This window comes from Oryctolagus cuniculus, chromosome 13 (genome assembly GCF_051225735.1).
Source record: "Oryctolagus cuniculus isolate XC-2025 breed Fujian yellow rabbit chromosome 13, ASM5122573v1, whole genome shotgun sequence".
NCBI classification, from domain to species: domain Eukaryota; kingdom Metazoa; phylum Chordata; class Mammalia; order Lagomorpha; family Leporidae; genus Oryctolagus; species Oryctolagus cuniculus.
The window spans coordinates 20,871,194-20,897,422 of NC_142879.1; the positions used below are offsets into that span (position 1 = coordinate 20,871,194).

Here is a 26,229-nt window from a genome sequence, read left to right on the forward strand (position 1 = left end):
AAGGCCTTGTTAAGCGTTTGGGCTTTCAACAAGGGTTGAAAACTCAACCCTTCAGGCCCGTTTTGTAACCTCTGGTAGACACGGTTTCTCCACCACAGCCCTGCCCCCGTCCCTGCACGGCCACTCTGCTGCCCGCTCCCTGCTCCCCGCTATCCGACACACACACAGGGCAACAGACAGCAGGCTGCTTCCCCCGCCAATCCTGCAGGCTCTGGGTCCAGCCGTGCTTTGCAATGCTTCAGCCTTTTTCTCAAGGGCTTTCCCAGGACACCTGCCTGCCCTGGCAGGAGGCACAGGGAGCAGGGAGCTGGGAGGCCCCTCCCGGGACGTCCCAGAGGACTTAGCCGTAGGTCACTCAGGCTCGGGGCCAGAGACTCCCTCCTTCTCCATCTCAGGCCACTGTTCCGCAGAAGGGAATGATTCTAACCCAACCCCTCATTCTGCCCCCAGGGAAAGGGGTTAAGCAGAAGCACCTCCACCCCGTGGGCCCTCCCACCCTCCAGAGAGCTTCCCTGCCTGGGGGCCCCCAGACTGCAGAGGCCGTGCCCCCGGGGAGGCAGGAGGAAGCAGGGCTGTGAGGGGCCAGTGTCCGGCTTTGGGACCCCTGAGGTCAGATGCCACTGACCTGGTTTCTAATCACAACTTGCCAGTAACTGCTGGGCCTCAGTTTCCCTCCCCGTAAAAGGAGCACTGGCAGCCCAGAGATTCTGTAGGGCTCCTCCTGGGGTGATTCTCCCCTGGCCTGCAGGATTCATTCCAAAGGGCAAATCCAAGGACCCTTCCGGGTGGGAAGTGGCAAGGACAGTCCTGGACGGGTTGCCCTGAGGCGGGAACTTTGTCCAGAAACAGAAGTGACAAGTGTGGCTGCAGAGAGCACAGGGAGAGCCGCAGGGCTCCTGCTGTCAAGAAAATGACCGGCAGAACCCGTCCATGTGCGTCAGCTCCCAGGGCGCTGGGTGCTGGAAGAGGACACTCAGGCTCTCTGTCCTGGCTGACCCTGGCCAGAGGCCCTCACGCCCCAGTCAACGCTCTCAGGTCTGGGGAAAGCCAGGCCCAGGAGCGAAACAGGAAGACGCACTTGGACCCTGGTTCCAGAGTGGGAGAAAGGGGTGGGCACCGGGCAGAGGGAGCCCCGGGGATTGGCAGCGGCCGTGGGCAGGGCGGGAGGGCCGGGGGAGGAGTCAGCTGTGCACGTGAAAAACTGCGGCGGGGGCGGGGTTTCCCTTCCTCCTCTTCCTCCTCCTCCTCTTCTTCCTCCTTCTCCTCCTCCCTCCTCTTCCCCACCTTCCTCCACCCTCCCTTCCCCTCCCCTCCTCCTCCTCCTCCTCCGGCTCAGGTTGCAGCTTCTGGGACAGCGGCTCACCTATCCCGAGCCAGGGAAGCGGCTGAGCGCCGGCTAGGGACCCCAGCCCCGCGGGCCCCCGGCGGCCCCAGGACGCTCGCGGAGAGTCCCGCGGGCGGCGCGCCGGGGCCGGGGAGGTCGCAGGAGGGGGCACCGCGGCGCCGGGCCAGCGGAGCAAAGGTAAGCGGGCGGCTCTTAAAGGCGCAGGTCTGCTTTTGCCCCGGGGCAAGAGGTTGGAGGGAAAGACGAGCGACGTGGGGAGATCGCAGGTCACGAGGCGTGCGAGTAGATGTCTGGGGTGGGGTGGGGGACGCCTTGGAAAGCCGCTCCCCAGTGCCAGGTATCCCGGGAGGGGGGCAGAGTGCCACCCCGGACCCCCGCTCGCAGTCTCCTCCTGGGAGGCTGTGTGGCCTGGGCTCCTGGCTGAACCCCCCAAAGCTGAGTGTCCACCCAGGCGGGAGCCGGGTGCCTTCCAAGCGCCCTTCCTTCTGGGGGGCACCAGGGCCAGGACTCGCCTGCCACGCGAGGACCCGGGCGTGTGGGGCCAGGTCGCCGCCGGGCAGGGCTTTCCGGGCTCCGGTGAACTTTCCAGATCAGCAGGTCCCAGCAGCGGGAAGCTGCCTGCTCTGTCTGCCCATCAGGGAGGCCAGAGGGGCAGTGGACACAGGGTTTCTACGGCCTGGGAGCGGATGGAGGGCCCTGAGGGGCTACGGATTTGTGGCCCAGGGCATCCGCTGCGAGGGTGGGGTGGGGTGGGAAGGAAATCCGAAATGGGGAGCTGGGGCTCTGGGTGCTGCCGCCTGGAAGCCTTGTGATCTGTGTGCCCAGACGCAGTCACCGGTGGCCAGCCCCCCTGGGCCAGCCCCGTGAGATTCCTCATGCTCCTGTGTGTCCCTGCCCCCACCGCAGCCGCATTCCTGGACACTGAGCTGCTGGGGCAGAAGCCTCCCAGATGGCTAGAGAGGCTGCCCGAGGTCCTCAGACAGCCCCTGCCTTTACCCTGGGTGGGGCGGGCACAGGATGCAAGGCAGCGCTGGCGTCGGTTTGTGTTTGTGTCTGCAGGGTTCTAGAGAGAGGGTCACCTTGGCACAGCTGCGCTCCCGTCCCAGGACTGACCTGGGAGGTGTCCCTGGCCGTTGGGTTCCTGGGGCTGCCCCCACGGGTGCCCACGCCCTGCTGGGAGAAGTTCTTCTCAAACTTGGGGTTTCCAGAGCCAGAGTGGAGTGCAATAAGTTACATCTGATTTCTTTTAATTTTATTTTCTTGTTATTTATTGGGAAGGCAGAGAGACGGAAAGAGAAAGAGAAATCTGCTCTCTGCTGGTTTGCTCCCCAAATGACTGCAACAGCGGGGCTGGCCAGGTTGAAGTTGGGAACTGCACCGGGTCTCCCACACTGGGTGGCAGATCCCAGTGCGTGAGCCATCACCGCAGTGCACAGCAGCAGGAACCAGGAACTGCGGATGGAACCGGGACTTGAACCCAGGCACCTGATATGCCATGCAGGCATCGCAAGCTCCTCTTAACCACGAGGCCCACCGTCCACCCCATGGCTGACACCCAAATGCCTTGCTGGCTACCCTTTGTTGAATATCTGCCTTGTGCCAAGCAATATGTTACAACAGCTTTACAAACCAGGCATAATATCCCCATTTTATAGCTGAGCAAACTGAGATGCCAATTTTCCAAGGTGGCACGGAGGTAGGATTCATCATCTGCCCCCAAACCCCTGCCCGTCGCCGGCCGGTCCCAGCGCCCTCTGTGGAGGTGTCTGGTTCTGCATCTGTCCTCAGGAGAAGGAGGGGTGTGTGTGGTGGCGGTGGGGTTGCTGGGAGAGAGGCAGAACCAGGCTTCCGGTGGGTCGCAGGAGATAGGGCACTGGATCTGGGAGCGAGCAGGCTCCTGGTCCGAGATCTGGAGGGATCAGCGCACCTGCCCGGGCACCCTCACCTCAGGCACAGAGGGGTTGGAGCTGCGGCTGTTTCCTCCGCAGGCCCAGGCAGTGCTCTGCCTCCTTGAGACTTGTGCAGCTGCCGAGACGGGCACCACAGTGCCCTTCCTATGCCAGCCAGGCCTCTCCCTCCTGGGCCCCTGTTTTGGACTTGTCTGGCCTCTCCGTGGACCCCTCACAGGTCTTTCCTTCTGTAACCAAGCTTGGGAGCTAAAAGGGGGTGTGAACCCAGGGCCTTGTTGAAATCCACCTCCAGCTGCAGCTGCAGCACCTATGAGCTGTGCATATCCTCCTCTCCCCAGCCAACTCTTGAACTTCCTCCAGCCTCAGTTTGCTCATCTGTGAAATGGGTACCATCATGGCGAGGGTTATCATGTGAATTCAGTGAAATAATGCACGGGCCCCAGCACATCACGGAGACCAAATAACTGGCAGCTGTTGCAACAGTGGTTGTTAGGAAGGGGAACTTCCTGGTGGTTGCACAGTGGCTGGCTCTGGGGTAGGGAGCAGGCTTTTCTACCCCATCAGACCAAGCCCCTCACCAGAACCTTTCCTGTTCAGGTGGGGCAGGAAGGCCCTGTGTAGGAGAATAAGCAGTGGTGGTGGTCAGAGACAGCCTGGATGGACCCTGTGCTTCGGGGAGCCTCCACCCTCATTTGCAGAGCATGAGGGCGGTGGGCAGGGGGAGCTGGAGAACCGGCAGCCTCCTGCCCGAGATGCCGTGGCCGTGGCCTCCTCCCCTGGGGCGAGAGGACGTTCCCCCTGGAACCTCAGGGTCTGCCACCTCTGCTCTGCTCTGTTGTCCATGGGGGCATGGCTGGCCCGGGTCCAGATCCACCTGATTAGCTTTACCCCCTTGCGGCCCAGTCGAGTTTTCATCCCCAGCCCTGGGCCCCGCCCTGAGCCCTATTCTCCCCTGCCCCACCCTTCTTCTTCACCTTCACCCTGCAGGGATGCACTGCTGAGCCCCAGCTTTGCCATCTCCAGGGGGTGGGAGCAGACCAAAGTCAGCCCTGTCCTTGGCCCCCACAGACACACAGCACGACACAGGCTCGCAGCGGCTTGGGGTCTGGGGCCCAGCGTTGCTTACAGATCTGTCAGCCGGGCCTGGCCTGAGCCAGCCAGTGGCACGGCAGCAGATTGGGAAGAGAGAAAGGTGTGGGCGCATCTCTGCCAGAGCTGTCTGACGAGAGCCCATCTGCTCCTGAGTCCCCGGGGCCCCCCGCCTGCAGGCACACTGGAAAGGCATCAGTCGGCTCTGGCTTTGACCTGAAAAGCTCTCAAAGCCCCAGACCACCCTTGGCAGCCCATGTGACCCCGGCGAGCCAGGACATCCTACTTGGGGAGGTGCTGGCCAGACTTTGGAGGGGACATTGTGGAGATCCTCCTCCCTAAAACTCTTTAAAACAGTCTCACCCTGTGTCCCCACCCCTCCTTCCCTGAAATGGAGGCCTGAGGGTAGACCAGATGACCCGTGATGGCTGATTGATGGGTTCACCTGTTACCTGTTGGGTGTGCATTTCTCGTCCATGGGCGGAGGCCCTCTGTAGACTTTGCGGTTAGTTAGTTCTAATCCTGTCTGTGCCACTCGATGACTGGTAAAGTGATGTGCTCACCCGAGTGTCCGTTTCCTTTATCTGTAATGGGGCAGACGATGGTATTACGTCGTGTGGTTGTGAGGATCCTGATGAGATCATGTCCACGACACAGCCCGCTTTTTGCCCTCCCTGTGGACCTCACCGAGGGCTGTGGTCTGCAGGGTCAGTGGGCCACACTGGGCGGTTCTCAATGCCTTTGGCCTCTACTTGATATTCTTCCTGCAGTTAGGATCCTGGGTAGGTATTATGATGCAGTGGGTTAAGCTGCTACTTGGGGTGCCCACGTGCCATATCAGTGCCAGTCCGAGACCTGAGTACTTTGCTTCTGATCCAGCTTCCTGTTGATGTATCCTGGGAGGCCCAGTGATGGCCCAAATGCTTGGGCCCCTGCCACCCACCTGGGAAACCAAGATGAAGTTTGAGGCTCCTGGCTTCAGCCTGGCCCAACCTCCAGTGTTGGCATTTGTGGGAATGAACCAGCAGATGCAAAATTGATTTCTCTCATGCTCTTCCTTTCCAGTAGATAAAAATACGTAAATAAATATAAAAATGAAGTTAGCATTCCTATAGCCACCGGACACAGGAGCCAGGCAGAGAGAGGGAGAGAGGGATCTTCCACTGCTGGTTCACTCACACCAGCCAGGGCTGGGAGGGCCAGGTCCAAGCCAGCAGCTGCAGGTCCATCCGGGTCTCCGGTGTGGGTGGCAGAGACCCAAGTACTTGGGCCATCACCTGCTGCCTCAGGTACATTTGCAGGAGGCTGAGTCAGAAGCCAAGTGGGGGCTCCAACTCAGATATCTGCCACAGGGTGTTGGTATCTCAGCAGGCGCCGTAACCTCTGTGCCAGTGCCTGCCCCAGGAATATTGCTCTCAAAGTGTTTCTGTCATCACTCTGACCACCATTTTCCATTCCTGTGGGGAATTCTGGGAAAGCTCCAGGATAGTTCCTCCCCTGTCACCTTGGATCCCTAGCGGAGCCCACCTTTTTCTGCTGGGGAGACCCTCAGGAGCCAAGCCTTCTTCTCTCCTCTGGCCCCGACACCCAGCAAAGGAGACTGTTACAGAGTAGCCAGGCCCGGGGGCAGTCATGGCTGGCCTTCCAGGGTCCCGGCAGGATCTGCGGCCTGGAAGCAGGCAAGAGGCAGGTGCCGCTGGGGAGGACGTCTTTCATGACCGAAGCAGCGCTGGGTTTCCAGAGGAGGAGAGGCCGGGACAGGGGTCATGGAGTCCGTCCCTGGTGCTGGCCTGGAGCCCAGCTGGCAGCCGGCTCTGCCGTGTCTGGCTGGGTACCACGTACTGTGCTGATGCCAGGCCTGACACGGCTCCTTCCTCACTGACGTGGGCTGCTGGCTTCCTCAGCCCTGGTGCCCTGGGGACGGGGCGCCAGCTTTGGGCAGGCCCTTGCAGGTCCTGTCACCTTGGGGAACAAAGAGGGTATGGGACACCAGCTCACACGGCCAGAGTGCTGGTTCTCAGCTCTGCTCGTCACCCTGAGTGGCCCTGGCAGGCCCCTCCCTCTTCTTGGTCTTGCCTTTACCGAAAAACTGAAGCGCAGACCAGGGATCTAAGACCTCATCCAGGGCTGCTGGCTTGTGGCGGCCTCATTGCCAGTCCCATCAGCGTGGTGAGCTGTGCTCTGGGGCCCCAGGAGGGGCTCAGCCTTCCGTTCCTCCCGACTTTGGAACCCCAGGGCTCCCCCGACCTGAGGCCCAGGTACCCCATCCCTGCCAAATCGGGGGACCCCCTGGCAAATCAGAAGAGAACAAGTACCTCGTTGTGCATGGGGTGCTGGATGCAAACGCCACTTGGCCGCTGGTTGCTCCAGGGCAGGGCTTGGCCAACCTCTGCTCTTGGCCAGATTCCACCTGGTTTTGAATGGCCTGTGAGCTAAGAATGGTTTTCTATGCTTTTTAGACGTTTGGGGGAAAAAAATCAAAAGAGGAAAGTAATATCTTGTGAGACTTAAGTCGTCCTCTGAAATTCAGACGTTGGAGTCTGTAAGTACCGAACGCGCCGCGTGCGTTCTCGTGCGTTGTGTCTGTAGTGCTTTCCCGCTGTGAGGGCAGAGCCGCTCGGCGTGGGCCCCGCTCTTCTGCTGTCGGCTGCCTGACCTGCCAGGCTTTGCCCTGTGCTCCCTAGGCCTTACACAAAACTGGTCTGGAATCGTAGTCTAAAAATACTTTTTTTTTTCCATTTAAAATGAAGTGTTGCTATTTTCTTATTACAAGAGCAGTGAATGTTCACTGTGGGAATGGTAGAAGATGCAGATAGGCAAAAAAAAAGATAATAGTCACCCATGATTCTACCCCCCAGAGATTACTGGGGGCATTGTGACTTAGCTTCTGCTGGACGATTACCTGGCGTGGGTTTGTGTTTTTATGTGTATATATGTGATCTGTATGTCTCTGAGTGTGTGCATCCACGTGTGTGCCTCTCTTGCATACATACATAACCTTTAGAAGTTGTACGTACCTCCTGTCTTCTCTTAAAAACATGTCTCCAAGGGGACTCTCGGGGAATATCCAGACAGAGGCTTGGGGGCTTGGTGGGGCCAGAGCTGCAGATCTGGGAGTCATCGGCGTGTGGGTGGTGGTTTCCACCACGGGACAGGATGAGGTCACCCAGGGAGGGTGCCTGGAGGAGAAGAACGGGCAGGCACACGGAGTGCTCTGGGAGTGCCGGCAGTTGAGGGGCAGGTGGGGGAAGTGAGGCTGCGCTGTCATGGAGGTGGAGAGAGTGCAGGACGGGGTACCGAGCCCAGGGCAGGGCCTGGCGCAGAGCAGGTACTTGTGAAATGGGTGACCAGAAGGAGCTACACACCCGCTCCCATGCCCACACAAAGCCTGAGCTCTGATGGGTGAGTGACCCTGACAAGGGCCAATTAGGGAACAGCTGAACAACTAGGGGGTGTGCAGAGGCACGGGGTAGGAGGAAACCATGGAGACCCAGGAGGGGCAGGGAGGCTGTCCAGGCCAAGGTGGCCACCTGGGCCCTGCCTGTTGGGGGGAGGCTGTAATCGCAGGCCCAGAGGCCAGGGGCTGGGCAGAGGCGCCCCGTGGGGTTGTTCGGGGTGACATGAAGCTGCTGTTTTAAACTGGTCACTTGGACTGGGACAGGGAAGGTTGAAGACTGGCCGGGGTGCCTGTCCGGATGTGGGTCTGGGGCCAGGCTGTGGCTGGGCGGGGCGGGGGGTGGGATTTATAAATAGGAATGTGGTGTGGAGATGCCGGGAAGTCCTCCCTCACCCCAGCGCGGGAGACGGAGCTCCCCAGGGGCACCAGGGCTCCAAGGCCCTTGAGGTTGTGTTGCTAAACTTGGGCATGGAGAGTACACCAGAGGCAGGAGTCCTAGCCCGTAACGGGCTGCTTCCCCTGGCACGCAGCCAGATGCCCTGGCTCCTTGCATACGGGGCACCCATGTCCGCTGCCGCGCAGAGCGCACGGGAGTGCTGCTTGCCGTAGACCAACACTAGATGCAGTGGGCGCAGGGTCCCTGAGAGTCGTCAGAGAAGGCAGCATAAGGAGTAGAGAGCCGGGGCAGGTAAGGGGCTTGTGTCCCATATCCCCACGCCCGTGTTCCGTGTTTGCCTCCACTCCCTGCGAATGCACACCCTGGGAGGCAGTGGTGATGGCTCAAGTAGTTGGGCCCCTGCCTCCGGTGTGGGAGACTCAGCCGGAGCACCTGGCTCCTAGCTCCTGGCTCCAGCCTGGCACAGTCCTGGCTGTTGCAGGCATTTGGGGGGGGAGTGAATCAGTGGAGCTTCCTATCTCTCTCTCTAAATCTCAAATAAATGTCTAAATTGTTTTTAAATGTTGCTGTGGGTTAGAGACATTGACCACAGAAGGGAGCTGGGAGACTTCCCATGGGAGAGGCGGGCGGGCCTTGTCTGGAAGCGCAAGGCTGGGGGAGCCGGTGGCTGTGCCTTCCCGGCCCCCTCTCCCAGCCCGTGGTCTGGGGTGCTCCGGGACCAGAGCTAACGGAAAGGCCCCTTGTCCCCTTTCAGCACCGGGATGTCCAGAGCAGCCTTAGCTGGGCCCCACAAGAGGTCAGAAGGGGAACAGGAGAAGATACGAGTGTGCCTCCGAGAGCAGCCCCGGGGCACCAGCGCACGGATGCGCAGCCCGCACAGCGGGGCCAGAATGGAGATGGCCAGGGGTCAGCAGGGAGCTAGCGGGGGCGGGGGGAGTGCTGTGAGGGGCTGAGAATCTGCCCCAGTGATGGGAGCCCAGGAAGTGGCCCAGAACCTACCCACCACCCACCACCCCTTCCCCACAAGCCCGGAGGCCCTGCTGTCAGCGGAACCTGTCATCACAGACTTCCCTTGAGGGCTTGCTGCCGGGCAGGACCTTGTCCCCTGCCCCAGCCTGGGGCCACAAGCTGGCCCTGGAGGGGGCCTGGTTCCAGCTGAAACCTTGAGTGAGGCTCTGGGGGTGGGGGGTGTGATGAGTCAGAGCAGCCTGCCTTAGGGGCAGAGACAGGGAGCGGTTAGGGCCCAGGGACTGGGGGGCTTTGCCCAGAGTTTTGGAATGTGGTGGGAGTGTGGGCGAGGGACCTTCCCGTGGCTGGGGACGGCAGTGTCAGGCCAGGGGACGCGTGCAGGGCTTGGTGGAGGGCGTCTGGGAGACATCACCCCTGACTTGAGCCACTTCGGTGGCTGCCCCCTAGTCCCGCTCGTGTGGGCACCAATTCCTGTGCCTCCCATTCCCTCTGAGACTCGAGGGGAGGAAGGACGTCCCTGGAGGCCGGGGCTGGGGGACGGGGTGGGAGGGGGTCGGGATAGGCCTCCCCAGCTGTGCACACGTCCTCACTGCTAAGCCTGGAGTTGGCCTAATGAGGACAAGAACCTCACAAGAGGCCCCCGCCCGCCTGGCGTGGAAGGAAGGATGCTGGCATTCCTGGCACAGGGCAGTGTGTCGGAGCTCCAGGTGATGGAGGTGCGGCCTCTGACCCGAGGGGTCCAGGGTGCGTGTGTCTGTAGGGAGGAGAGGGCAGCGCCGTGGGCTCGTCTGGCCTCATCTTTGTTCATTCTACAAGCTGGCTGAGCTGCCCACAGGCCCCGTATGCTACACGAGGCACTTGTGAGACAGAGACGCCAGTGACCCGGAAGCACATCACAGCCTGGTGACCTGTGTGCATGGCCACCGTGGAAGCTCGTTTCACCTCGGCGGAGCAGGTGTGGCCGCACCTGGCTTCCCAAGGGAAGTGACTGACGTACGGTTTGAGTTGGGGAGGGTGTTACCCAGGGAAAAATTGAGGAAGGACAGCCCAGGCCACAGGCACAACAAGTGCAGAGCCATGGGGCGTGAGTGTGGTTTGCTCTGGGTGTGCCCGGTGCGGTCCATAAAACCGGACCCTGGGGAAGCGTGGCTGCTGGGACACACAAAGGATTCGGGGATCCCAAGACAAAGTTCAGACTGTTTCCTGAGCACAAGGTTAACTCTGAAGGCTTTAAATGTTAATAATTTTTTTAAAATTTATTTTAATTGAAAGAGTTACAGAGAAAGAGACAGACAGAGCTGTTCCGTCCACTGATTCACTCCCCAGCTGGGTGAACATTGGCTGGGGCTGGGTCTGTGCTAGGCCAAAGCCAGGGGCCAGGAGCTTCTCCTGGGTCACCTGCATGGGTACAGGGGCCCAAGCACTTGGATCATCTTCCACTGCTTTCCCAGGCACCTTAGCAGGGAGCTGGATTGGAGGTGGAACAGCTGGGACTCGAACCACTGCCCATATGGGATGCCAGTGCTGCAGGTGGCGGCTTTGCCAACTATGCCACCACGCCAGCCCCCCCCTTTTTTTTTACTTATTTATTTGGAAGGCAGAGGAAGAGTAAGACACAGAGAAAAAGAGAGTAGTCATCCATTGATTGGTTCGCTCCCCAGATGCCCACAACAGCCAAGGGTGGGCCAGGCTGAAACCAGGAGATTGTAACTCGATCCAGATCTCCTGTGTGGATGGCAGTTACCCAACTACTTGAGCCATTTCCTGCTGCCTCCCCAGGGTGCACATGGGCAGGAAGCTGGATCAGGACTGAGACCCAGGTACTTTGTTATGGGCTGTAGGCATCTCAAGCAGTATCCTAGTTGCTGGGCCAAAGGCCCACTCCTTTGAAGGATTTTAAATAGGGCAGTGACATCACCAGGACACAGCTGAGAAAGTTAAGTTGAGCAGTTGGAGTGAGGGGTGAGGGATCATCCCCATTTAGCAGGCAAAGAAACTGAGGTATCGGTGTCTTCCTGGGCCACAGTGCTGTTAGGAGTTTCTTCTGGGATATCGGGCTACAGAGGATTTTGGAGAGCAGGGCCGGACAGCGTCATGTTCTGGTCTGAGGGAGACTCTGTAGGGGCTGGGGTGCAGGCTCGGAACAGGGGTGACCTTGAACCCCAGACACTTCGCCTCCCCTCCAGGTTGCTTCTGGGGGCCCTCCCCTGCCTGCTTCCTACATTCCAGATGGGTGTGGGGCTCTTCTCCGAGCCGCGCCAGCGTGCAGAACGTCTTCTGCAGGCCTGGCCAGCCCAGAGGCCCACGCCAAGGTCATCGAGGGGACTCCAGGGCTTCTGCTGCTACTGCTGCCAGCCCTGCCGCGGCCAGGGGGTGGGCAGCTTCCCTGAGCCTTGTCCCAGGCCCTGCAAGCGAAAGCCTCCAGCCGCAGGGAGCAGGCTCAGCTGGAGGTTGGAGGAAGAGATGCTATCTGCAGCTTGCTGCCGGCAGCTCTCTCCGGGAGGAGGGAGTGGCTCTGTCCCCGCTCGTGACATCTGCAGCCTTGGTCAGCCATGGCCTCTCGTTCTTTGAAGCTCGCCCAAGGCCCAGACTGGCTGAGGGACGCGGTGCAGGCAGGGAGCAGGAGGCAGAGGGTGTCTGAGGATCCTGGCTGGCCGTCAGCCTTGGGGAACACAGCACAGACCCTCTGGGGTTCAGCAAGTGGGCAGTCACGAGTCTCCTCTTTCATCCTGTGCCCCTGGGCCCACAGAGACCGAGATCAAAGCCCAAAGAAGAAAAGCAAAAGCGAGACTTGGGGAAGGATCTGACATGTGCCTGGGACGCAGTGGGTGCTCCGCGTGTCCCTGGGAAGCAGACACGTGTCTGCTGTGTGCCACCTGCACCAGGCACAGGGACCACTGCGCCCCTGGGGAGGGAAATCAGAGGCACCTGGTGGTCCTGGGGGCTCGGCTGAAGACCCCCGAGACCTGAGAGCACGGTGCAGGGTGGGGTGGGGTAACTGCAGCAGAGCAAAGGGGAGAGGAAGGGACCTGGTTGGAAGGACTTTGGGTGCAGGCTGGGAGCCGGGGCTCAGTTCCGGGGCGGGGCCAAAGGGCATTCCGAGGGGTTTGCTAAATGGAGGCTCTAATGCCGCCCTGGAGGCCGAGCAGCGGCCAAGCCTCCTGGCCCCGCAGCCATCTGTAGCCGGCACTACTTCCCAGGGTCCTGGGTGCTCTGCCAGCCTGCAGATCACTTTAGCCAGCACAGAGGTGGACCCAGGTGCGCCCACACCCTCTGGCCAGGCCCGCTCTGAGGCTGGGAGAGACCTGTCCCCGGAGGCCTGCAGAGCAGTCATTTAGGGGTCACTGCCTACCTGGCCCTCCCCTCTCAGTCCTGGAGCTCAGGCCGCTGCCCCCTGCTCCCCGCCCCTTCCATCCCAGGTCTCAAAGCAGCATGGGGCGGAAGTCGGAGGGAGGCTGATGACATTGATACGGCTTCTGTTTCTGGCATCTTCTGGGGCTGGGGCCGCACCCAGAGGGTGGGCTCTCGCGCTTCTCGGTGCCATTGCCCGGCAAAGCCTCGCGCTGCTCCAGGCCCGTTGCCGCCTCCCACCCTGGAAGCCCTCGTCCTCAGCAATGACTGCTGTGGCCTGCTGGGCTCCCCCCCGAGCACCGCTCCGCCATGCTCGGCCCTTCTCACCTACATGCCTCTCTCTCTACGAAGCCCATGCCAGACGAAGCCAGCCCCGGCCACCAGCTCCACTGTGCCCACGCCGGCTCCGCCATGCTGCTCCCCACACCTGCGCACAGTCTGCCCACGACACGGTGGCCTGTTGAAATCTTGGTGGGAGCGTCCCACTCATCTGCTCAAAACCTCCCCTCCCCTGTGAGGCCCCACACAGCTGCTGCCGGTTCTGCCCTGGCCTGCTCTCCGGCCTCACTGTGTGAGGACACACCAGACTCCGTTCTGCCCCGGGGCCTTTGCACCACCATTCTCGAGCTGACTCACTTCCCCAGTTTGGTAGGACAGGCCTCCTCGCCCGTGCCTGTTCTGAATGTTTCCAGGGATGTCACCTTGTCACAGGCGCCTTCCTGACCACCCTGTTTCAGCCGACAGCACCCCTATTACCCAGTTCCCTTTTCCTGCTCCACTTCCTTTCATTGCACTTGTCACCTTCTGCCATCCTGCATGGTTTATTTGTTTATTGTCTGGGTCTCCCCACCCCATGGGGAATTACTGTCTCCACCTGTGGAGTCAGGGCCTGTAGCAGTGCCCAGCACAGCAGGAGCTTGGTAAGCAGCTGCCGAGTGAATGAGCGGGGTTGGAGCATGGAAGCGCGCTCACACAGCCTGCTAGTCGTGGCACCAGAATCTGAAGCTGGGTTTGTCTGGCTTTTAATTCAGGGTGGGAGTCGGGGAGGCTTGGAGAAAGCACTAGAACCCGGGCAGCCATGGGGAGGGGCCGGGGCTGGGGAGGACCCCCACTAGGAGGAGAAAGGAGGAAGGGAGTCAGTTCGCGTCCCGGACAACTGGGAAGTTGCAGCTGGATATAAGTCTGGCCACACTCCCTCCCCTCTCCCCCCCCCCTCCCCCAGCCTGAGCATCCTCAGAGAGCCATGGGAGTGGCAGGTCCATAAATGACAACCTGCGGTCCGCCCTTTCTTGTTGGGTACACAGCGGCCTCTGGCAGGTGCCCACTGTGCCCCCGGCCTGGCTCCTGCCTCCTTCCGGGCCACTCACTGCTCAGACGCCAGCGGCAAGTTCTGGGCCAGAGAGTGTGTGCCCAGGAGGTGGCTGAGAGCATGAGCCCCTCACCTGGGCAGGGAGGCAGGAGGGAAGGGGTCTGCCTTCCAAGCCTGCAGCGCCTAGGGTCCCTCCTCCTGTGACCTCCCCCTCTCCCTCGCCAGGCCTGCACCCCTGGGTGCCCATTGCTCTTCCCCTGGCACCAGTTGTACGAGGACAGCCCCAGATGGCTCCCTGACCCGGGGACAAAGGCCACACTGTGCCAGGCCCTGGGCTGGGTCACACTGAGCCCTTCTGTCCCCAGTCGGGGTGAGGGGCAGACGGCACCAAGGTGACAGGCTTTCTTCCTGTCTCCCTTCCCCCTCGACCCCCGGTCCGTGGAGCTGACTCTCCCAGGGGAAAGTGACAGAGACATCTTGTGTCCAGCGCTCGGAAACAACACCCCATTCACTTGCCCGTCTGCCCTGTCACACCCAAGACCCCGCCGGGTTCAATGCCCCGATTGTGCCCAGCAGAGAGGCGCCCGCTCTGCTGTGGTCACCACCCCCGCCGCCTGCTCCCCTGTCACCGTCAGGAAGCCCATCCCTCCCGCTGCAGCCACTTCCTCTGGGGATCTTCTCTGGCGGGTGCCGAACAGCTGGTCCCCATCCCTGCCGTGTGGCCCCGCATGCCTGCCCCCAGCTGGCTGCCTCTCCCACCCTCCATCCCACCCACACGCAAGCTGGCAGCTCCTTCTCCTAACTGAACCCTGGGGAGAGCAGGTGCCGTTCCGGGCTGGCTCTCCTTTGACTGCAGAAATTGGGGTCTCCCTCCTAGAAGCCTTTTAATGCCCTCTCCGCCCCCTTCGACCCATTAGAGATTTATGGCAGCTCCTTGGAGATTCCTGATCCGCAAACTCTTTGTGCCACACCATAAATCCCAGACTGGGATGGCCTGAAGGGGGAAGCCCTGTTTTTAGAAAGGGACGTGGCTGGTCCTTCCTGGCAGAGCTCAGGCCCCAGGGAGCCAAGTGCCCGCCTCCCCCGCACCCCCCAGGATAACTGTGACTGAGCTGTGAGGGCTGCAGAGCGAGGGGATGCCCTTTCCTGGCCTGGGAGGGGTCCCCCGCCTCACTTGCACTCTCTCCTCTGTGCAGCCCCCTCCCCAGCCCCGAAGACTCCCTGCCCCAGCATGGTAGAACCGTCTGGAACCATCTGGGCAGGGAATTGTCCTCCTCTGGATCCCGGCTGCCTCCCAGCCATGGCCCCCAGGCTGGGATCACTGGAGAGACTTTGAAAACTGCATTTCCCCACACGCCGCCTCCAAGCCTCAGAATCCACAGGGAAACAGAATCACTGTTCGTGGTGCTCCCTGGTGATCCAGAGCCTGGCCCCCCCTTGCTCCTTCCCCCATCTGCATCATGGGGCTGCCCCGCTCTCCTGTCGGGCTGCGAAATGGGCTCACCAGGTGGGGTACATCCGGCCCTCTTGTCACCGGAACCCACGCTGTCCCGTCACCTCTATGACACTGTTCTGTGGATCCCCTTGGGCTGGGTGCTGCACCCAAGGGTGGGAGGAGGGCGGCTGCCCCCTGGGAGCTTCCTGTCAGAAATCCCTGCAGGCAGCAGCCTGAGATGGGACACAGCCACATCACTGCAGGTCACTGGCGGGGTGAGTGAGGGGGCCTGGCGGGTTCTGCCAGGGAAGCTGGCCACGAGCCCCCGGCCACCTTCACCAGCCCCGGGGGCCCCTGACAGTAGAGACCTCACTAAACACACCTCGCAAGCTCAGTGCCTGGCGTGTGCTGAGCTGAACCCAGTGCCTTCAGACCCGTGGCCTCTACACCTGTGAACCACTGGCCCCAGGAAGGAGGGCCTGGCCGGGTCCAGCCTCTGGGCTCAGGAGAGCGCTGGGGACCACAGCTGAGCTGTGTCTGGAGGCGGCCAGCAGGAGGCAGTGCCAGGGAGAAGGCCTTTCCCTGTCTGGTGCAGAGAGGAGGTGATCATTAAGCAAAGCAAACATGTTACTGACCTGTAATCTCTTAAACCGGGAGGATTCAGGAGGGGCCTGGTTGCCCTGGCAACCACATCCCGGCCAGTGGCACGGCTAGGAGCCTCTTCCAGGCGTGGGCTATGCCTGGCATGTGGGTGACTGCTGGGAGGGGTGCGGGCCGGCCCCCACGCCACACCCTGGCCCTGGTGTCTGCTCGGCAGGCACGCGTGGTGGGGAGGGGACTTGTGCCAGCCTCATGGTCCCAGCCACTCCACAGCTGAGAGCCCTGTGTGCAGAGCAGGATGGGGGCGCTGCACCCCGAGCCCGTGGAACCCTGGAGGGGAAGGGAGTGGGGAGCCATGCACTGGGTTTTCAGGGCAGGAGAGGAGGAGGTGTCTACAGGAAGCAGCAGCTGCACGGTGGCCCTGTGGGTGGCCAGCAGGGTGTCCTGTCACTCGGAGGGCATGGGGACCTGAGCAGGGGGAAGGGGTCCTGGGGGTGAGTGGAGCGACCCCCACCATGGCTGCAGCAGAGGCCGCCCTGCCTGCTGTGAGCTCTGGCGTGGGAGGAGCCGGCAGGGCTGCAGCCCCCTCTCCCTGGGGACCGCTTCCTGCAGACTGTCTCCCCCTGAGACTTCGGCCGCCTCTGAACTCCAGTGTTTGAGCCGGAGTGGAGGGGGCCGGGGCGGCAGCCGTGCACATGAGCCTCTCTCAGCCTCCTCCACTTTGCCTGGCTCCTGGGAAGCCAGGACAAGCCAGGGGGCACTTTTGGGTGTCAGAATCAGGGGGAAGTGGGGTTTGGAGCAGATCACGTCCCGAGGTGTGAGCCTGGCTGGTGTTCCGTGCATGGGTCTCCCTCAGGAGGGCTTGGCGGCTCTGGACGCTCCAAGCTGTCACACACAGGTGGTAAAGAGCTGCTGGCCCCGGGGCCACCTGGTTCTGCTGCTCTCCCTGTCACCCCAGCCCTTCCCCCTGAACTCGCGGCAGCGGATGGAGGTGGGGGCCCTCAGGCGCTCTGCCCACTGCACCCACGGTCACCACCTGTGCTCGCCCGGGCTCCTCGATCTGGACTGGAGACAGCTCCCGCAGCGGGGAACTCTGGGGGCAGAGGGTCAGGGTAGGGCCACCCCCAGGGAGCTTGAACTTGGGCTGAGACACAGCTCTGGCTCCTGGCGGCCTGCAGGGCAGCAGACCTCTGGGGAACCAGACCGGAATCCACACTTGGAGCAGACCTGGACGCCCTGCCCTGTTCTCGTCCCTCTGCCCCAGGGCCCTGCTGCCGGCCCCAAGGATCATGAGCAAGATGAAGAACTTCAGGCGCCGTTTCTCCCTGTCCGTGCCCCGCACAGAGACCATCGAGGAGTCGCTGGCCGAATTCACCGAGCAGTTCACCCAGCTCCACAACCAGCGGAACGAGGGTGAGGGGCCCGGCCAGCGTGCCCTGGGGAGAAGGTCAGGGGTGGGGACTGGGCTGAACACCCCCTGGGGGGCAGCTGATGCCTGTCTGTCTCAGACCTGCAGCTCGGTGGAGACCCCCAGCTGGAGCCCAGCACCTTGTCGCCCGCAGACAGCAGGGAGGAGCTGGGGCACCCATCCCCCAGCACGCAGTACCGCCGGCCGCAGAGCCAGCGCCGCTTCTCCATGGAGGTGAGCGGCTCCCTGCCCTGCCTAGACCCCCAATCCCTTCACAGGAGGGAGGCTGGGCTGCCTGCCTTGGGTTCAAATCCCAGCTCTGCCATTCCTTCTTAGCTCTGTGACTTTGCAAGCTCCGGGCACCTCAGCCTCTTTGTCTTGAAAGCCGTCCTTGGGAGTGTGAAATGGCTGTCTAACAGGTGCCCGGCCGTACCGGGGATGGAGCAGGCCGCATCCGCCCTGACCACAGTTCCTCTGACCCATATGCACCTGCCCAAGCAGCATGAGGTTTACCGTCCACACTTGGGCTCGGGCTCCTGCGGTCACACAGCAGCCCCTGGGTGGTCACACTGCCCCCTGCCCCAGGCGAAACAGCTGGGAGTGAGCCTGGATCACAGCTTGTGTTGCTCTGCAGGGAAAGCTGGGCCCAGAGTGAGAGCTGAGGGCCCCACAGCTCTCGCTACCCTATGGCCAACACTGGTGTCCCCATCTCATCTGGGTCACTGCAGGACATCAGCAAGAGGCTCTCCCTGCCCATGGATATCCGCCTGCCCCAGGAATTCCTGCAGAAGCTACAGCTGGAGAACCCAGACCTGCCCAAGCCGCTCAGCCGCATGTCCCGCCGCGCCTCCCTGGTGAGTCCGGAGAGGGTCAGAGGTCACGGGGTGGGACACCCTCTCCCCAGCGTCAGACTTAGCAGCCCCAGGGTTCTTGCCTGTCCTTGCGGAGGCCTGGAATGGGTCACAGGGAGATTCCTGGGCTCTGGTGCCACCTGCTGGCCATAGTGGATTCAACCAAAGAGCCTTCCCTGATCCACACCCATTCCCAGTCCTAGCTGTCTATCAGATTTGCCTGGAGGCGTCCTACAAAACCAGACTCCCAGAGTCAGCCTCTGGGGGAGGGTGGCCTGGAATCTGTCTCCTTAAAGGTGGGGTACACTGAGCTAGAAGAAGGGGGCTGCTGGGGAGGCGGCTTCTGAACAGGGACACTCAAGGCACAATGGGCAGAGGGACAGCACCTGCCCTGGAAGAGCCGGCGGTCTGAGCCACGGTGGCCGGGGCGTGCAGCACTGGGCTCCACACCCTGGCATTCCCCAGGGCTCCTTCCTCCATCGCAGGGACAAAGGAGAAAGGAGAAGTTTAGAGGCTGCCCTCACCCTGCCAGCCTCAGTTGCTCTGTGTCCGTTAATGGGGCCATCACTCCCTTCCCTCTGGGAGGCTGGGGGTGGAGAGGCTTGGCATCTGTGGGGCTCTAACGGCTCCCGGCACCCTGGCTCTCTCCCTCAGTCGGACATCGGCTTTGGGAAACTGGAAACCTACGTGAAACTGGACAAGCTGGGGGAGGTAAGAAACTGGGGGCACTGTAGTTGCAATCCAGGATCCTCCCTGGCCTGCCCCTGTGTGACCCCCGCCCAGGAGAACAGCAGGTGTCATCCGTGCAACCTGGCCCCGCCTTGGGCAGGTGCTCTGGTGGGGATGGAGCAGCCCACAGGCCCTGGGGAGAAGCCATTCTTGTCTTTGCTCTGCGAGTTTTTCTCGCCTGGGTTCAGATCCCCAGCACCGTGACCTTGGGCATGTCCCCTGACCTCTCTGGGTGCCTCGGTTACGTCCTCTGTGAAATGGAGCCGGCGATGGTCCTACCTCATGGGTGGCAGTGAGGACTCTTGGGCCACTGTGCTGGGTCAGTTGTCGCTGTGTCGGTGGCCTGGGGCGAGCGGCCATGTACAGAGAGGGGGAACACACAGGCCTTTCCTTGGGAGCCCCCGGAGGAGCCCTGCGGGTAGCTGCTGTTGTCCCAGAGGGACCCTGGCCGGAAGTGGGGGGCGAAGTCTCGGTGGAGGGAGGAGGGGTGGGAGCCACACAGAGGCACAAGGGCAGGCGCTGGCCCAGGGCCTGGCCGTGCTGACGGGGCGGGGCCTCTTTGCCCCAGGGCACCTACGCCACCGTCTTCAAAGGGCGCAGCAAACTGACCCAGAACCTCGTGGCCCTGAAGGAGATCCGGCTGGAGCACGAGGAGGGGGCACCCTGCACTGCCATCCGAGAGGGTACTGGGCTGCTGGGAGCACCAGGGGTCCGTACGGAGTGGGGCCTCCTGGGGCTGAGCCCGGGGACCCAGGCGGGCCTGTCCCCTCCCCTTCCCGCAGTGTCACTGCTGAAGGACCTGAAACACGCCAACATCGTGACCCTGCACGACCTCATCCACACCGACCGCTCCCTCACTCTGGTCTTTGAGTACCTGGTGAGTGCGGCTGGGCCGCCAGGCTGGCCTTGGGGCTGGGGCGGTGGGGGGGGACAGGTGTGTTCTGGAAGCGGGTTCTCAGACACTTCTGTGCACTGAGTGGCCCCAGCACTTGGCTCAGGGCAGCCGGGAGCCACGACACGCCCTGCGCAGGGAGAGGGCCCTGTGCCTGGCCAGGGTGGGACCGAGCCGGGTGCTGTGTTCCAGGACAGTGACCTGAAGCAGTATCTGGACCACTGTGGGAACCTCATGAGCATGCACAATGTCAAGGTGAGGGCCGCCGGGGCCGGGAGCCCCGCCCATCTCAGCCTGTAGCTGTCCAGAGTTCAGAGTGGGAGGGAGGACCCTGCTGATCCCTGCATCAGGAACCCCTCACCCAGGGACACTGACGCCCTGGGCCACCACCTGGTGTGGGTAGAAAGCCTTTCTCTGACTGAGCGTCAGTTTCCAGCGCCGTCAAATGGGGGCGTGAGCTGCCTCCAGAATGAAAGGAGGCTGGGGCGGGGGTGGGGGTGACTCAGGGGACAGATGACCTTGTCCAGTGTTTGTAGAAGAGTCCAGCGCGTGCTCCCCCCGCCCAGGCCAGACCAGCTTCTGGACCCCTGCCCAGAGAACGCCCCGGCCCCCTGCACACACATGGTCTCCTCTGCAGCCCTGGGCGGGGTGTCCTGGTGGGCCTGCACCCAGGCGGGGGCTGCAGGGGCCCCGAGAGCCAGCCAGCTTCCCCAGGACTCCCTTGCCCCATCCGCTCCCTGGACTTGGGGCGGAGCTCAGGGTCTTCCAGATGGGGCATGCGCCCCCCTCTGCTTCACCTCGGCCCCCCGCCCCCCCGCGCGCCCCAGATCTTCATGTTCCAGCTGCTCCGCGGCCTGGCCTATTGCCACCGCCGCAAGATCCTGCACCGGGACCTCAAACCCCAGAACCTGCTCATCAACGACAGAGGCGAGCTGAAGCTGGCAGACTTCGGTGCGCACGGCCTCGGGGGCCTTGGGAGTGGCGGGAACAGCGGGGGAGCAGGCGCTCAGCAGCTGGTGCTGCCCCGCCTGTGGGCGGAGGTTCAGTGATGCATCTGTCCCCAGGACTGGCTCGGGCCAAGTCAGTGCCCACCAAGACCTATTCCAACGAGGTGGTGACCTTGTGGTACCGGCCCCCAGATGTGCTGCTGGGATCCACCGAGTACTCCACCCCCATCGACATGTGGTGAGTGAGCCTCACCCCATGCACCCAGGCCCTCTGCCGGGAGCTCCCCACTCCCCCTACAAACCACCTGCTAAACTCATGTCCACAAACTGAGTCTGACATAGACCGGGGTTTCCCAGCCCTGGGGTGTGTGGGGCTTCCCGGAGGGCATGGGGAGGGGGAACCTGTGTGTACTGAAATGAGGCCTCCCCAGGCATCAGTTCTGTGAAAATTCTGGAAGGCGTGTCATTTTCATGTCATTTTCATGTTAAGCCTATGACCTGGTGTACTCAGGTGTCAGGTGGGTAGTGGCCGTGCCTGGGCCAGGGTGGGCGTTCGCATCCTTCTCTCTCTGGGCGCTGTCCATGGAGTGGCCACGGGGATCCTGTAGACCCTAAGCTGGCAGCTTCCCAGGGCCGGGCGAGTCCCCAGAGAGGGGCTGTTCCCAGGACCGCTCCATCCTGGGTGGCAGAGGATGGCACGCCCTCTGATATGCTCCTTGCTCCCTGCAGGGGCGTGGGCTGCATCCACTACGAGATGGCCACAGGGAGGCCCCTCTTCCCCGGCTCCACGGTCAAGGAGGAGCTGCACCTCATCTTCCGACTCCTCGGTCAGTCTCCGGCCTCTCCCTCCTTTCTGCCTCCAGGGGGCGCCAGAACTCTGTCCAACTAGGGTGCCCAAGAGCCTGGCAAGAGCGGCTCAGCTAGCTCATCAGCAGGGCGGGCACCCCTGTGGCTTGGGTCACTCTTTGCACCCCCTGCTCCAAATCCTCCTTGGCCTTGGCCACATGCATACCCTCCCTGCCCCTTCTCATCTCCCCAGGGACCCCGACAGAAGAGACCTGGCCCGGGGTGATGGCCCTGTCTGAGTTCCGAGCCTACAACTTCCCTCGGTACCTCCCGCAGCCCCTGCTCAGCCACGCTCCCAGGTAGCCCTGCTCCCCACAGCCCCTGCCTGGGGCCCGGCCCTCCCTCCCGCAGGTCGCAGCGCCCCCACCCGGCCTGTGTTAGCACTGCCTTCTTGCAGGTTGGATCCCGATGGCATCGGCTTCCTGAGCAGCCTCCTCCTGGTGAGACCCGGGGCCCCACCCCTGCGGTCGCCTGCTCCCAAGTCCCCCGAATGTCCCTGTCGTGTCCTCCTCAGGGCCTGGGTACCGCGTTGCATGTGCAGCCTCGGGTGTGCCTCGGACCCAGACCCCAGCCCACACCTGCTCACTGTCCCAGGCAGGTGTCAGAAACAGGAGCTCAGGTGTTTCTGTGACCCCAGAGTGAAGGGAAAGATGCTTGGGAGGGCACACTGAGATCCCGCATCGTGACAGGAGCCAGGGCAGCTCCTGGAGTTTCATGTCCGCGTCTCTGGTGCTGGAGACGCCTGGGGGGCCCAAGCCCCAGGCCTGCCTGGCTTTGGGTCAGGTGGGGGCTGCTGGCTGACCCCAGCGACTTCTCTGGTTGGACTCGGTCCCTCTCACGTTGGGGATTTAACTTAGCACAGGAGTCACCTGCCCGAAGGGTCCCCACGGCCTCCTGGCTGGGGCCTCACTGCCCACTCCCCTTGCCTTTCAGTACGAATCCAAGAGTCGCCTGTCAGCAGAGGCCGCCCTGAGGCACCCCTATTTCCGGTCGCTGGGGGAGCGCGTGCACCAGCTGGAAGACAGTGAGTGAGGGCGTGGCCACCCCTCAGCCACCCGGGGCAGCAGGCATTGTGGGGAGAGCCCCAAGGAAGGGCCAGCAGAGCGGAGCGTGGGTTCCCTCCTGGATTGGTGCTCAGGGCTGGGGGCTGGGACGTGCCTGAGGGTCCCGTTGGGTCCTGCGGGGCCAGCGCTTGCTGAGGCCAACCCCAGCCCGCTCCTGGCCCCTCTGTGCTCTCGCCCAGCCGCCTCCATCTTCTCACTGAGGGAAGTCCAGCTCCAGAAAGACCCAGGCTACCGCGGCCTGGCCAGCCAGCCACCAGGTAGGGGGCCTCGCCCGCTTCCCCTCGGTGGGCCCCGGGGCAGGCGCCGCCCCCACAGTGGGCACTCTCTCAGGGGCCAGAGCAGGCCCCCCAGCCTCGCTTCCCTGGGCCCCTAGGGAGCAGGGGTGGGGAGGGCTTCCTCGGCCATTCCCTCCCCAGGACTCTGCACTCGGCAATGACCCTGGCATAGGTGCGTGCTCTGTGCGAACGCCTCTCACCAGTCTCCACCTGGACAGCGACTCTGTCCCTAGAAAGCTGATGGCCTTGGCCATGACCAACACTTTCCATACATTACCTGGTTTCCTCCTTAAAGGAAGTTGGTGCTGCCAGTGTTCCCCATTTCACAGGCAGTCTCACACAGCTGGTGAAAGTAGCAGAGGTGGGATTTGAACCCAGGCCTGATCCACTGCTGAGCACACGCCCTTGCTCATCAGTGTGCTTGGGGACAAGCGACCCTCCTAGGGTAGCACGTCAGCCCCACCTCTGCCTCTCCCTTCCCCAGGACGGGCGAAAAGCCGGCGGCAGAGCATCTTCTGAGCTGGGCGCATCTGCCCTGGCCCCAGGGGTGAAAGGTCGCGCCAAGCAGTTTCGGACAGGATGCGACTGAGACCGGTGGCTGGGTTGGAGGACTGCTTGGCAACCCTGCCGACCACGGCTGTTTCCCCTCCCTGCTGCCCACATACCTCCCGGGGCCTTTGCCGGACATGACCCCTCCATCACCCACTGTGGAGCTGGCTGTGCTGTGAGCTGCTTCCCTGAGAGAGGGGAGGGCAGGGAAGGGGGCCCCGGCTGCTCTCCCACCCCAGTGTGTCCGGGCACCAGCGTACAGGAGGTACGCTGTCGGTACAGCAACCAACAGGTACTGGAGACTTCACAGGCCAGGCTGAGTGCCACGCCCAGGTTGCGGGCTCCATCTTGCCACACTCACCAGAGTGGAGAGCCCTGTCCTGGCCCTGGGCGCCCACACACGTCTCACCCTCTTTCTTTCTAAAGAGAGTAGGAAAGGACACGGCACCCAGACTGGGCGCCTGGAGCCCTGGGGCCTCATGAGTGCCCAAGCCCTGAGAGGCAGGTGCCCCCAGGGCAGCAGAAGGAACCAGCATCCCCCACCTTCCTCCTCCTCCCCCTTGCTGGGTGCCATCTGCACCCGAGGATGTCCTGGCTACCCCCGTGAGCCCTGCCCACCTCCCGAATCGGAATGGAGTTGCCTTAAGTTGGCAGGTGGAACAGCACCCACTGCCCTTGGAGCTGCGACCCAGCTCCTACCTGTCCCTTGCCTATCTTATCACCCCAGAGCACCAACAGCCTGGGGATAGCGCCAGATATGCAGGGTCACCCTGACACTGGTGACCGATTGGCCCTGGCTCCTGGGGGCTGAGAGAGGGGGAGGGGAGGGGGCCCTGGCTGCTCTCCCACCCCAGTGTGCCCCGGGTACCAGCGTGGCACAGCCTCCCTCGTCCTCTCCTTCCCCACCTGTGGCTCTATCTACCTGATCCTGGTACCAGCTTCCCTGGGCCCCTCCGGCCTGCCCGGAGGGTGGTCTCGAGCTGGAGGGGTGGGTGCGCATGCCCAGTCTGAGGTGGAGTAGCCTTTTCTCCTGAGGGCCCCACCCCAGGGGCCCGGAGCGCCAGGGGCCACCACCCCAAGGAGGGCGCCCCTCTCGCATTCACAACTTGAACGGCAGAGGCCGAGGGGAGGCTGGGTCCTGCCCTCCCCACCAGGTTGCACCCAAGTCTCAGGCTCCCCCAGCTCTGTCCCCACTGTACTGTGAACATCCTGGGACTTGGCGCCAAGACAGATAATATATTTAATCCAAGTGGTAACAAAAGGAGTGCCCCGTGCCATGGATGGATGGATGCCGAAGACGGAGGGCCACAGCCTCTCAGGCCTCGTGAGCCTGTCTCTGTGTGCGAGTGTGAGTGTGAGTGTGTGAAGTAAAGGGGGGGTTGGCTTTGTGTGTCTCTGAACCCGTGCTGGGCTCTGGTGCTGAAGGGGACCCAGCCTGCTGTGTGCAGGCCCAAAGTCGACCACAGGGAGGAGCACCTGCAATGACTGGGGGTGGGGCGGGGCACAGAGGAGGCCCTGGCCCCCGAGGCTGTGTGCTCCGGGTGCTGGCCCTGGCCCTGGCCCCAGGTGGCGCCTGTGGGTGGAAACCAACAGGAGAGCTAGAGGTGGGGGTCTGGGACTGGTCTGGGGTCTGGCTGCTGCACGCACTCCCAATGCAGAGCCGGAGTGGGCGAGGGAGGGAGGGAGGGAACGGGCCGCCTGAAGGGCAGCCAGGGCCAGGGCAGCAGAACGGGGCTGCAGACCGCACTGTTCTCCACTGCTACAAACCGTGGCTCCACCCATGAAGCCTCGGGCCACACACAGAGCCCTGTCCCATCCCCCAGGTCACTGCCCGGGTGTGTTCTCCCCCAAGATCACCCTGAGAATGCAGACCCCAAGCCCTGCCTCCCATGTCACCTGTGCAGTGGTCCTGGGACCGGCCTTGAGAGCTTGGTGCTCGCTAGCGTGGCTGGGGCCGGGGGATGGAAGGCTGCTCTGCAGAGGAGGAAGCCGACGCGCACAAGCTGGGAAGGGGTCCCCAGGCTGGGGCACCAGTGCCGCTGCACTCGGCTTGCTCAGCTGTCCTGCGGGCAGCCAGGCACCCGGCTGCAGGATGCTCAGACAGCCACGCCTGATGCCAGGGCGCAGACTGGGGAGCCAGAACCTGAGCTTACTGAGCTCCCTGCGTGGGCCCGGGGCCTTTCTCCCTGAATGCTCGTGGGGTACCCATTTCTTCCCACTTGGCAGATGAGGACGGTGGGGTTAGACTCCCAGGTCTGTCTGCTGCCCTTCAAGGAGGGGCAGGACTGGGAGGGGGTGCTAGACAAGCAGGGCCCAGGAGGCTGGGAAGCAGAGGAGGGATTTGCACAGACCCAGCTCTGCTGGTGCACCTTGCAGAGCCACCGCTATGCCCGAGTGCCACACACACACACGTGCGCCTGTTCACAGAGGTTCTCGCATCTTTCTGGGGCAGCTGGGGTCCGATGTGAACACACCTGGGGGTTTCTGTGGTCCAGTGGAGGCCTCAGGACCCTGAGCTTCTGTCTAGGACCTTGTTGGGGTTGGAGTGGGGGTGGAGGACAGGCACGCGCCAGGCCTTGTCCCAGAGCTGCCAGTGGATGGAAGCTGAATCCGGGAGTGAAGGAGCTGAGCTGCCACTGGGCTTGTCCGGAGCCAAGCTGAGCCACGGCAGCCCCGGGTCCTGGACGCCCGGGCCACAGTCGTTGCCTGTGCTTTGTGGCTCTCACAAGCAGGAGCCTGCTGCATTCTGGGGGGTCCCCACCACCCTTGGGGCAGACCCTTCGCTGCACCATTTTCCCCTGGCCTTGCTTTGGCTTCTGCTCTGGGGATGGGGTCCGGGCTGACTGACCCCTTCACCAGGGCCATA

At 62.6% G+C, this 26,229-nt stretch overlaps 1 protein-coding gene across 3 annotated transcripts; it reads left to right on the forward strand.

Annotated features, from left to right (window-relative positions):
- Positions 1 to 1,224: 1,224 nt before the first annotated feature.
- CDK18 (cyclin dependent kinase 18) lies at positions 1,225 to 24,624 on the forward strand. 3 transcript variants are annotated; one of them, XM_051821234.3, is made up of 16 exons: positions 1,225 to 1,522; positions 17,067 to 17,215; positions 17,311 to 17,444; positions 17,939 to 18,064; positions 18,716 to 18,772; positions 19,359 to 19,473; positions 19,573 to 19,667; positions 19,875 to 19,937; positions 20,510 to 20,633; positions 20,747 to 20,867; positions 21,359 to 21,456; positions 21,669 to 21,774; positions 21,873 to 21,915; positions 22,409 to 22,499; positions 22,719 to 22,796; positions 23,299 to 24,624. In XM_051821234.3, exons 2-16 carry the CDS (start codon positions 17,092 to 17,094, stop codon positions 23,331 to 23,333), a joined length of 1,410 nt encoding a protein of 469 aa, XP_051677194.2. In that variant the 5' UTR covers positions 1,225 to 1,522; positions 17,067 to 17,091; the 3' UTR covers positions 23,334 to 24,624. The 3 variants fall into 3 exon arrangements, with proteins under 3 accessions (XP_051677194.2, XP_089168231.1, XP_089168230.1); XM_089312105.1 differs by having other exon boundaries at positions 1,311 to 1,522; positions 17,147 to 17,215; XM_089312104.1 differs by lacking the exon at positions 1,225 to 1,522 and having other exon boundaries at positions 17,044 to 17,215.
- The last annotated feature ends 1,605 nt before the right edge of the window (positions 24,625 to 26,229 follow it).

Excerpts from the sequence above, each read along its gene's own strand:
- CDK18 (XM_051821234.3), top strand. The coding sequence starts at position 17,092 with ATGAGCAAGATGAAGAACTTCAGGCGCCGTTTCTCCCTGTCCGTGCCC. Across the intron at positions 17,445-17,938 it reads AGCGCCGCTTCTCCATGGAG|GACATCAGCAAGAGGCTCTC; the intron begins GTGAGCGGCTCC and ends GGGTCACTGCAG. Across the intron at positions 21,457-21,668 it reads CCTCATCTTCCGACTCCTCG|GGACCCCGACAGAAGAGACC; the intron begins GTCAGTCTCCGG and ends TCATCTCCCCAG.